This window comes from Triticum aestivum, chromosome 6A (assembly GCF_018294505.1).
Source record: "Triticum aestivum cultivar Chinese Spring chromosome 6A, IWGSC CS RefSeq v2.1, whole genome shotgun sequence".
Lineage (NCBI taxonomy): Eukaryota > Viridiplantae > Streptophyta > Magnoliopsida > Poales > Poaceae > Triticum > Triticum aestivum.
Genome location: NC_057809.1, coordinates 165,077,881 through 165,089,991, shown reverse-complemented (window position 1 = coordinate 165,089,991; position 12,111 = coordinate 165,077,881). Strand labels below are relative to the sequence as shown.

General features: G+C 45.4%; 1 protein-coding gene across 19 annotated transcripts; it reads left to right on the top strand.

Annotated features, from left to right (window-relative positions):
• Nucleotides 1-5,646: 5,646 nt before the first annotated feature.
• Nucleotides 5,647-11,846, top strand: LOC123132638 (uncharacterized). 19 transcript variants are annotated; one of them, XR_006464947.1, is made up of 10 exons: nucleotides 5,673-6,358; nucleotides 6,775-6,867; nucleotides 6,962-7,065; nucleotides 7,469-7,498; nucleotides 7,731-7,826; nucleotides 9,139-9,170; nucleotides 9,756-9,946; nucleotides 10,121-10,243; nucleotides 10,618-10,803; nucleotides 11,309-11,846. XR_006464947.1 is itself a non-coding variant. In XM_044552472.1 (7 exons), exons 2-6 carry the CDS (start codon nucleotides 6,654-6,656, stop codon nucleotides 9,910-9,912), a joined length of 591 nt encoding a protein of 196 aa, XP_044408407.1. In that variant the 5' UTR covers nucleotides 5,647-6,358; nucleotides 6,482-6,653; the 3' UTR covers nucleotides 9,913-9,946; nucleotides 11,309-11,846. The 19 variants fall into 19 exon arrangements, 1 of the variants encoding a protein (XP_044408407.1); XR_006464943.1 differs by having other exon boundaries at nucleotides 5,669-6,358; nucleotides 9,139-9,946; XR_006464942.1 differs by having other exon boundaries at nucleotides 5,670-6,358; nucleotides 7,469-7,826; nucleotides 9,139-9,280.
• The last annotated feature ends 265 nt before the right edge of the window (nucleotides 11,847-12,111 follow it).

Here is a 12,111-nt window from a genome sequence, read left to right as displayed (position 1 = left end):
ACCTTGCCGCCCCACGCCGCGGTCGCCGCCTCCGCCGCCCGGTGCCCGCCGCCGACCACCGACGCCGCCTCGGCTTCCGCGCCGCCCGACCCCTCTTCTCTCCACTCCGGCAGCAAGTCCGGCGCCGAATCTCCGGCGAATGACTCCGGCCAACCTCGAAAAACGCGCTCGGGTGAACAGTGCGCTACAGTGCCAGATCCAGATCTGGATCCCTGGGTTGACTTTTTCTCCTCCAAACCCTAATTTTTATACCTACTTTGACCTGCTGTATCTCCGCATCCGTAGCTCCGATTTGGACATATAGTATATCAAAATGTTCGTCTCAACGAGTACATCATTTCATTCCATTGCATCATTTTCATTTGAGCTCATCTTGATGCCCAAAATGCTGTTAGAAGGAGGCTTCGTGAGTTAATTGTCAGATCTGCCAGTTCATCTTAGACTTTTGTCATTTTTGCCATGATTATTGTGTGCATGCTATGCCTGTGAGTCCTTCATATGTTTTGTTAAGGATTTTGTCTTCTTTACAGAGGTGCAACCCATGCATTTTTAGGATGTGTGTGGTGCCTTGTGCAAGCTTGCAAAGTGAGGCACCCGGTAAATCTGTTTTCAGGGACTTAGTAGTTTTCACTAAGTCTGAGATTATTTAGTTCATGATGCCATATGTTCAGCTTGTTTTCTAGTGATCCGTGCCTCTTTTGAGGATGATCAGTAAAGGAGTTTTGTTAATCATGTGATGCTCTATCCATCCATGTCTTTGTTTTCAATTATGGAGTAACCTAGCTTGAGTCAATCGAGCTCTACTTTTGCTTCGTTGTGAATCCGGGCAGATCGTCAACTCGTTTGTGATTTTGCCGGCGTTGTTGTACTTGATCCGTGCATGCTATGCCATTGTTCTTGCCATGCATAGCTAGCATTTTGTGCCTTCTTAATGGATGTATGCTTTCCTTGCCATGACTTTCACCATAGGGAGTGCATCGAGCTCGTTTACATGCCTTCATGAGTTATATTTCAGCATGTCTCAGTTTTCACTGTCTGAAAACTGATTGTGTTTTAGCTATGTTCGTGTGCCCGTTAGTATATTTTGTGAACCCTTTTGGCTCCAGGTCACTTTGGGTCTTTTGTTAAACTTGTTGAGTAGCTCCATGCCATGTTCTTACTTGTCTTAATCAGGTCATGTATCATGTTGTTTTTATGCTCCGAAGAGGGCTTCGTGATCTGAAATTTCAGACAAATGTTAATTTCACTAAGTCTGGAATCTGTTTTGCATTTGCGTTTTTGCCATGCTTGTTTGAACCTCATAATGGATGAATTGGCCGTAACTCAGTGCTAGATTTTTGTTAAGCATCTTGTGTGCATCCCTGCCATGTATTTTGTTGTCATGTTTGGTAGCTGTAGCATATTCATTTCATTGCATTTAGATGCCTACTTGCTGTAAATCGCAGACCGGTATCATTTTTGAAATGCTTGCCATTTCCAAACCGTATCTCTGATTCCGATGATCTTTATATCGTTTTCAAGCGATTTTGTCTCATCTTTCCAGTGGCACCCTTGGAATTCCAAATTGAGGCCAGGTCCATGCATTTCCTGTCATATCTTGCATTTTGTATCCCGCATCGCATCCCGCATAGCATATCATCATTTCATCATATTGCTTGGTCTTGCACGTGGTTGATTGTATCCTTGTTGCTTGTTTGTCTTGTTTGGGTAGAGCCGGGAGACGAGTTCGCTAACGAGGAGCCCGTTGAGTTTGCTTGTGAGGATCCAGTCAACTCTGACAACTGTGCAGGCAAGATGATCATACCCTCGAAATCACTACTATCTTTGCTATGCTAGTTTGCTCGCTCTTGCTATGCCAATGCTATGATGCCTACCTTTTGCTTGTCAGCCTCCCAATTGCCATGTCAAACCTCTAACCCACCTTGTCCTAGCAAACCGTTGATTGGCTATGTTATCGCTTTGCTCAGCCCCTCTTATAGCGTTGCTAGTTGCAGGTGAAGATTGGAGGCCGTTCCTTGTTGGAACATCTTTTATTTACTTGTTGGGATATCATTATATTGCCATGTTATCTTAATGCATCTATATACTTGGTAAAGGGTGGAAGGCTTGGCCTCTCGCCTAGTGTTTTCTTCCACTCTTGCCGCCCTAGTTTCCGTCATATCGGTGTTATGTTTCCGGAATTTGCGTTCCTTACGCGGTTGGGTTATAATGGGAACCCCTTGATATTTCGCCTTGATTAAAGCTTGTCCAGCAATGCCCAACCTTGGTTTTACCATTTGCCACCTAGCCCTTTTCTTTCCCTTGGGTTCCGCAGACTCATGGGTCATCTTATTTTACCCCCCAGGCCAGTGCTCCTCTGAGTGTTTGTCCAAACTAGAGCCCCTTGCAGCGCCACCTCGGGGAAACTCGAGGGCTGGTTTTAGTTGTACGGATTGCTTATCTGAGTGTGCCCTAAGAAAGAGATATGTGCAGCTCCTATCGGGATTTGTCGGCACATTCGGGCGGTGTTGCTGGTCTTGTTTTAACCTGTCGAAGTCTCTTGAGTTACCGAGATACCGAGTCTGATCGGAACGTCTTGGGAGGAGGTCTATTCCTTCGTTGACCGTGAGAGCTTGTCATGGGCTAAGTTGGGACTCCCCTGCAGGGATTGAACTTTCGAAAGCCGTGCCTGCGGTTATGGGTAGATGGGAATTTGTTAATGTCCGGTTGTAGATAACTTGAACCTTAATTAATTAAAATGAATCAACTGAGTGTGTTACCGTGATGGCCTCTTCTCGGCGGGGTCCGGGAAGTGGACACGGTGTTGGAGTTATGTTTGCGCAGGTTGTTCCTCTAGATTCTCGCTCGCGCTTTGCCTCCTCTTCTCGCTCTCTCTTTTGCGTATAAGTTAGCCACCACATATGCTAGTCGCTTGCTGCAGCTCCACATATATATTGCCTTGACATTCCTATAAGCTTAAATAGTCTTGATCGCGAGGGTGCGAGATTGCTGAGTCCCTGTGGCTCACAGATTATTATTACACCAGATGCAGGTCCAGGTGATTCCGCTCCAGGTGACGAGTACGAGCTCAAGTGGGAGTTTGACGAAGACTCTCAGCGATACTACGTGCCTTTTCCTGACGATCAGTAGTGGTGCCTAGTTGGGGTTTGATAGGGACCGTGTCGCATGTTGGGTTATTTTCTATTTTGGCGCCGTAGTCGGGCCATGAGTGTTTGGATGATGTATGTTACTTATGTACTCTGATGTGACGTGGCGAGTGTAAGCCAACTATGTTTTCCCCTTTCATTCTATATGTTACATGGGATGTTGTGGTGATTGACTAACTTGCGACATTGCTTTCAATGCGGTTATGTCTCTAAGTCGTGCCTCGACACGTGGGAGCTATAGCCGCATCGAGAGCGTTATAGCATCTCTGCAGTGCGAGGGGCAAGGGGGCGACGTCGGCGGGAGCGAGGGGCAAGGGGGCGACGACGGCGGGAGCGAGGGGGAGGGGGCGACGGCGGCGGGAGCGAGGGGGAGGGGGAAGAAGAATGGAAAAACAGAGACGGATGCGGGGATGACTAAAGACGAGACCTAACGCGCCGTCTAACACCGTCTGCCGGTTGTCGGGGCGGCCTGGAGTGCCACGTAGGCGAAAAACGGGCCCCAGCTGTCATAAACTCACTTAACACGGCCCGATCCGCCGATCAGTGGTTTTTGCAAAAGAATTACGCTAGACGTGGTGTTGTCTACAGCGAATCTGTATCCTAGTGATTTTCGCAAACCTAGCCCTCAAAGTGGTGGTTTTATGCAATTTACTCCCTCAGCGACCTTCCGCTGGATATAAGCCTAGGGGCGGCCCCTTCAGGGCACTCGCAACACCCTCGCCGAGCCCTTGTCTCGTTCCTCCGCAGCACGCCCGCTCTCATGGCGCAGTGCTCTTCCTCGGCGTTGCAGGACCAGATCCGTCGGGATCTCGAGCGCCGAAGGAAGGTCGTCAACGCGGCCAAGGAGAGAGTTGCAAGGAAGTCCTTCGCGTCGACCTCGCCGTCGCCACGCCAATCGACGCTGATCTCTTCCACGTCAACCGGCGCTGTCACCATGAATCGGGCCAACGCAGGGAAGGAAGGGGTAGCAAACAAACGCTCTGCTCCGCCGCCGCCGCTGCCGCAGCGACCCGCGCTCATCCCGTTCGCCAGAATCGCCACAACCAATGCTGCTGGCAAGAAGATCGCTTACTTGGACCTAGGAGAAGCTCCGAAGAGGACGATGAGCACCCTGACCTCGTCCACCATGAAGGTTTCCGGCGTAGCGACCGTAAGAATTCCCGAGAAGTCCTACGCCCCTCCGTCAGCATGCGGATCCGCGCTGATCTCTTCAATCTCAAACGGCCCTGCCGCCGTCAATCCGGCGAACGCTACGAAGGAAGCGGTTGAAAAAAACGCTCTGCTCCGCCGCCGTCGCTGTGAACGACCAATGCTGCCGGCAAGAAGATCGCTTACATGGAGCTGGGAGAAGCTAAGAGGAGATGCACTGCCCCGCCGCACCGATCGTCGCTGATCCCCACCGCGTCCAGCCTGAAGGTTTCAAGCGAGATTAGCATGTACTAGTATGATGCATTGCAGTAGGTTCACCTGTGGGCTTTGGCTATATTCAGTAGATCAGTGCTCCTATTGATATCAGTACTATCGACATATTATATAGTATTTATATGTATATATTTACGCTCACCCAACCTCCCAAAAATGCCCATAAGAGAAAAGGGAAAAAACTAATAAAGGGAAGAAAAAGCAAAAAAACAAAAACGCATAAAAAACATAAAACAAAAAAGAGGAAAAAATGCTATGCCGCACTGGAATGGGTTTAGGCCGGTAAAAGAATTGACTGACCCATTGGATCAGTCAAAACAAGAAAGGCCGAAGACAACAGACAGACTAACCCAGAAAATAAAAAGATACACGAATCTTAAAACAAAATTAATAGCCCAAAAATTGACTGAGCTAAAATTAATTTTCACGCAAGTTGCAAAAGTGTTCACTCTTAATGCGCTGCTTGTTTTAGCTTCTCACAACTTCGGGTACATGCATGCACATCACCTCTCACCATCTCACGTACCTGAACAAAATGGGCGTGGTTAGGTGAGAGCCGCGTGGTATTTTTTCCGGGGTCAGTCGATTTGGTTTAGGCCGCTGGATGATGAAAAATGAACGGCCGGATCACCTTCTTCAACCTTCAGCTCCTCCTCGTTTTCCTTCGAACCGCCATGCTGTCGCCGGGCTAGCCGCCTGCTTTTGCTGCCCGCCGACGGCGACGCCCCCACACAGTCTCGGCGCACTGCCCTCCTTCCAACTATGGCCCACTACCGTGCTGTCGCCCCCTCCCACCCCCGGCCATCCCTCTAGCTCCGACGTCGACGGATATTTTCACCGGCGAAGTTGCACCACCGTCGATCATCTGCCCACACCCCCATCCTAAGATAGATGATGGGGTAGCCCTCCGGCAAAGTTCAAAATCGACTGACCCAAAACTAGAAGTCAGTCGACTGACATCTAGCTATTGTGGAACAAAATAGTTATGCACACGCATTCATATCTAACATATAAAGCCTCAAGAAGTGCTAGGCACAACCAATGCCTCTAGCGCACGGTACCACATGAGGGAAAAAAGACCACCGCGCCGCGCCGTGCGTGGGGGGTGCAGCGCACCAGGCGAGCAGAAAAACACATCGCACCGCACGAGGTAGAAAACGGCATCGAACCCTAGCCCCAATCCACAGCCCTGCGCCCCTCGCTCCTCCCTCCCTCGCCCGCCGCCGCTCCCTCCCACCACCTCCTCCTCCTCCTTCTGCGCCCTAGGAGCCCCGCTGCCGCCTGCTACTCCTCCACCGCCTCGCCTCTTCCTCCTTCCCGCCTTCCCATCGCTTAGGTTGGCGGTTAGCGGCGGCTCGATCCACTCCGTGGTTTCAGATGGGCTGCCTTCCCCATCTCTTGTCCGTGTCCGGTGCCGTCACTCGATCTCGATCTTGGGAGCATGCGGGAGAGAAGCATCGTGCCTATTGCCAGGACGGGACATGGGGGTGGAGGCGAGCGAGAGAGTGGGTGTTGCTGAAGAAGCTGGGGAGGCAAGACGAGGGCGGCGTGGCGTTTCGTGGCCGCGGTGGCCGGAGGGGCGGCTCCACGTCACGGTGTATGAGGTGCCTAGAGGAGGATGCTGCGGCAGGTTAAACTCCTCTCCCGTTATTGAGCAGTCCGCAGTGCCGTCACCGTCGTCCTTGCCTTCGAGCCATCCGTGCCGCCGTCGCCGTCGCCTAGAGGATGCCGGTAGGAAGCAGCAGCTCGCCGTTTCCTTGGTCCCCGCCGACGCCAAGCAAGAAGAGAAGGTGAGATCGAATTCGTTTGATCTTTCTTTTTCCCTGTCCCTCCCATGGATTTTCCCGGATCTTGGTGAGCTCCTCAACCACCAGATTTTGCGTGTTATGTGAATCCAATCCTTCCGCCTGCAGGGGGTGCTTTGTGGTTTCTGTAGGGACGAGGAGAGGATTTGTGATGCGCATCGCCGCCCCTCTCTCTTTCTCTCGACTCAATCTCATTTTTTCCTTCTAAACAGTCAAATTGCCAGTCAGTTTAGCTGTACTGAGCGACAAAGAAAAATGTGCAGGCTTCTCTTTGTATCCCATGCACGTGTGCTGTAGTTGTAGCAAGAAAATTCTTCGGATTTCCCTGGCAATCTGTCAGTTTAGCTTCAGGCATTCCTTTGTATCATTCAGACTTATAGTAATTTTCTTACTTTCTGTAGGCACGTGTGCTGTAGGTGTAGCAAATTGGACAAGCTACATCGCTAATGCCGGGTGTATGGAGCTCAGGAAGGCTATCTGCAACAAGCTTCAGGGTACGTGCACACGGATGCATTTCTTATTTTCAGAATATCCATATTGAATAAGTAGTCTAATTGACTTCCTTGTCGCTCGGTTATCGATATGCAGAGGATAATGGTCTAACCTATAGCCCAGATCATGTGCTAGCGACCAATGGGGCTAAGCAATGCACTACACACGCTGTTCTTGATGTTCTCTCATGTGGTGACGAGGTAAAGTTATCATCTTTGTATATCACAATTTTCTAGGATAAACACTTTTCATCCTTTTTGTTGTTCCATGTTCCTAAAATTTGTTCGTTGCAAGGGAAAGAGCCATTCTTGCACTGCTCTAAACACATCACAAGTAGGTAGGTTAGGTTATTTATGTGAAGTTGTCTTGCTATATATGTTGTGGAATCAAGGTGTCTATTGACCAAATGAAGAATGATATATCTATCTGCATATTTTTCTTTTTAGATGAATTTGACTAACTATGCCTACTCTTTCAGCTTAAAGTGTATTTGAGAACCCATGCACTTGACCAAATGGTTCAAGCAGTAGCTGCTTCATTTGGCATTAGAATGATTACCAAGTTTTGCTACGAACTTATGCTGCTACTATAACCTTTTTGTAGGTAAATTTGAAGCCTAAGGTGCCAACAAAGGTAGTTTGTGCTGAACATCTTGAGTTACAGAACGAGATACTCACACTGCTTAACATACAGTGGCAAGTACTTTCCTGAAGGAGCTCCTGAATGCTTTAGGCTTTGATGTCTGCTTTAGTCTGATATTTCCATTTGATCTTCCAAAAGGAGCAACCATCACAGTGCTGAAATTATGTTCCACTTGATGGTTCTTAATTGTATTTCTCAGTTTAGGTTTGGACTTGCACTACAGGTGGTTGCGAATCTCAGGCTTTGCGTGTCTGTCTGTGACATCCTTGCTGTCGAAGGCGGATTCACCTTTCCATGATAGGGCTGCTCGACGTATAAAGTAATTAGTGCCATCATCTTTGCCATCCATTTATCTTTATTAAGGAATGTGATGTTACTACTTACTAATTATGTATGTTGTTTAGTATTTGCAGAAGCATTCTCAACTTTTCTATGTACTTTCTCTTTTCTCTACTTTGTTTGGGTAGTATTTACCCTGTCCTGAGAATAGCAGAGATAGACATGCCTATGTGTACAGCTAAGTAATCAAAATAGTTGAGATACACACGCCTATGTCTACAGGAAAACCAGCTTAACATTCATATCTCAACTCCCTATACACTCTGATCAGACATAAAATTAAGCTTAGGCCAGCAAACTGGAAAAAAGGCATATATGGTTACCGTGTAGAGCATGTGAGTAAATACACATTGTTCAGTTCATATTTGATTCCACAGGTTGCATGGTGCATGTTTTTTGCTGTGAGTTTCTTTGTATGCTAGCGGAGCTCGAGTTCAATAGTTCTTCACATTACATATTTGTTATTCACCCCCGTACTGAATTTCTTTAAAATACATTGGTTCCAGTCTTGACTATGGGCTGTTTTGCCATGCTTACATCAGAGCTCAAAAGTAGACGTCATCAGCAAGTAGGTGATACATGTCTATCTGATTTAGCATTTTGGAATTGCTCACAACATTTCTTTCGGCATGTCAATGAAAATGGCACCTTCCCGTTCTAATGTTCATTATGTTTCTTGAAGCCCTCACCATCTTTATATTCATTACACATTCTCAAAAGCTTATTTCTTAATAATACCTAAAATGAATACCATGAGCTACCTCTCCAGTTTATTCTTATTTGAGTATTAAGAGCACCTACATTGCTTTGGTTCTGTATGACTGATCAAATTTACACACACCTCAATCATAGTAAAATCTGGAAGACGACGTAAAAGAATCAAAGAAAAGTAGAGATGCACAATAGTTTTAGCTTTTCAGGGATTGTTCTTGTTGGGTTCAGCTTTCGCCGGCATGTTGTTATTACAGAGTTACCGTATCTCTTTGAATCGTCATATGTACTCCAAACTCTTATAGATTATGCAACTAGCTAATGGTTGGAACTTTTACTCAGCTTTATTATAGGTGGCACAAAGTCATGTTAGTTGCCATTTTATTGCTACAGATATGTTCTTGTTCTGATTGTTTATGTGATGATTATATCCATGTGTATGTAGCACAACCTCATGTTTACACGTGGCTTGAAATCGGCTGTACTTTTTTTGCTTTTGTTACAAGATATATCATCAATTTCTTGTCTGGATGTACTTTTATTAGTTTGCTTCTAACTGCATCTTAATATGTACTCGGTAGGCTCTACAGGATTCGATGATGGATGTGTGAATGTGAGCAATCAGGATATAAATTTCTTCCAACAGCAAGGCATGCTGATTAGATTCAGGAATATGTTCTTGCGTCTCAGCTTTGCAGCTTCACGTTGTAGGACTAATATTTGGTACCTGACATGAGATTGAGAAATACCATGCTTTAATTAATTAGTACATACCTTGTGCAGGGCACATAAAATATATCTGATATCGCTTTTTTGTTATTTATATTTTTATCTTTTCTACCCTAATTCAGTAGCACCATTTCTTGATGTTATTTCTCTATAGGATTGTTGCTTCCACTATAGCTTTTCCCCTCTGAAATGAATTTGAATTAGGTCACTTTAGTGTCAAGGTAAAAATTTCTTTGTTCTCGGGAAGGGCCAATATCCTAGGTGATCGTTAAATATTATTAATAATTACCAATTAATAATTATGTGCTTGATTGTTTGTTGATGACCAATAATTATGTATTTCACTTATAAGTAACTATCTAATTTGCATGTTCCATTTTATTTCAGATGTAACACATTCTTTATATGTATTATGATGGATTTTAGATATGCTCACTTGATATCATTTTTTCTCTTGACTCTAAAACAGGTATGTACACGCTATTTAAGAGGGCCAAGAAGGCGGAATAGCCTCGCTGATACAGTTTCTGACTGCTAACAGTGCCATCATCAATGAGCTTCACTCTAAAGTCTGTTCATGGGAGGGTTGGGCTTCCTTCAATGCTAGGGATGAAATTGGAGAATAAACAAGGGGTTGACATGCTTGTGAAGTTCTATTAGGTATGCTTCTCTCTCTCCCGAAATCTTTCGGTTCCTGAAGCACAAACCCTGTCAGTTTGTCCATACGTAGATTTTTTTCCTTCTTGTTGGTGCACTATTCTCGGGTTTTTAGACCATTTGAGAGGGCCAAGAAGGCGGAATAGCCTCGCTTATACAGTTTCTGACTGCTAACAGTGCCATCATCAATGAGCTTCACTCTAAAGTCTGTTCATGGGAGGGTTGGGCTTCCTTCAATGCTAGGGCTGAAATTGGAGAATAATTAAACAAGGGGTTGACATGCTTGTGAAGTTCTATTAGGTATGCTTCTCTCTCTCCCCAAATCTTTCGGTTCCTGAAGCACAAACCCTGTCAGTTTGTCCATGTGTAGATTTTTTCCCTTCTTGTTGGTGCACTATTCTCGGGCTTTTGTGTGTTTCTTTCTTGCGGCCAGCTTGACCATTTACTCTGGAAGGAGTTATTCAACTAAAAAAGAGCGAACAAGTTGAGATTCTTTTGTCTTGTCTATATCGTTCCTACAATGTTGTTTGGGTTGATTTTCTTGCTTTTTTGTAGTTTGTGGAGAGAGTTAAGTAGTAGGGTAGCCTTTCTATGGTGGCGATCGCATGCTGTGCAGCCGAGTGTAGTTAATTTGGTGGTTCATGTTACAAGAAAAATCATTGCTCTGTTTGTAGGTTTCAGGTTCCTTTTGTTGTGAGGTGCTCCATGGCCCTTTGCTTGGATGCTCTGTGGTGAGGCAACAGAGATAATTAGCAGTCTTGTATACTAACCAAGAGAACATCCATTTCATGATTTTGGGTATTGGGTTCTCTTTGCTAAACCAGCTGCAGCTAGATGAGAGAAGTAGTAAGTAATATCAGGTACATAATTTCTATCAGTCTGTGTATTCTAATGACTACCGATATCCCCTTTCCTGTAGTGTGGCACTGAATCAATAGTCATTTTTGCACAATCATGTGTCATGTTCCTTTATGAATCATATAATATCAAGAGACAACTTATGGAACTGTTCAGATTTTTATGGCAGCCCTAACTTCGCTAGGTAATAACTTTATTTGGTCTTTATCCAACTGGTTTTTATCATATCAAATTACTGCAGAGCGTACTGATTTTTTTGTCACCGAGCAACGGTGCCTTTCAGTTCAACTAGTAGTTTAAACCTCCGAAGGTTTAAGGTGAACAATGAGATATTTTTGGGTTTGTTTGAACTGTTGTGTCTGTCCACTTGAGTGCCTCCATATGTGGTTCTCCTGTTGCATTAGTTATATTATTATTTTTGATCATCTTGCCCAAAACTAAAGTTTCACTACATGAAAAATGACTACTTTATTTTATACCATGCTATCCTCTTTCTCTTCCCCACAGGACAGCGTCTCCCCGTGTTCTCGATCCGGCGCCGCCACATATCATGATTCTGGATTGGGCGCAGGTCATCGCCATAAGAGAGCCTGGCTGGTGTGGTCTTCATGCTTGGTGTGGAGAAGCACGGGGGATGAGTAGGACGGGCATGGGGAAGGAGCAGCTAGGCCGGAGCTCCGGCGTTGTTCGCGTCATGGTCGAATGGAGCCGGCCATCACTATGGGCTGCTGCTCGCCGGTCGTCGTTTATCCAATCTCAGTTGCTCATCTTTGGCTTCACCATCTTCCTCCCCTGATCATGCATCTATTTTAGATCATATAATTATGCTATATTATATATGTTGTTTAGTTCAGACTTGTGCATGTGCATGCATTGGCATTGATTTAGACAGAGATATTGCATGATTTGTACATAGAAGGAGTACGGATGATCTAGGAATAAATGTTTGAATAAAGTTAGTAGTGAGATTTAGATAGAGGTTACCTGCACTGTTCTGTTTTATGTAGATTCTAAGCTGCAAAATCATACATGGTCCTGTTAGTAATTTGTTTGAGTTGTGAGTTTACGCATTTTCCCTTGGAATGTTTGTATGTGTGATCACTGGCTTTTAGGTTCCCAGTGGTATATCATGAGAAGTTTTTTACTCTGCACCGGGTGATCAACTACATATTTAGACGAATACACTATTCAGGACCAGGAACATTAAGATTTCTAATGTTGTTTTCCTCTTTCAAGATTGCAGTTTTCATAAGCCTTAGATAGCTAAGGTACACATAGTTTTCATTTAACATTTTTTTTACTGTTCTCTC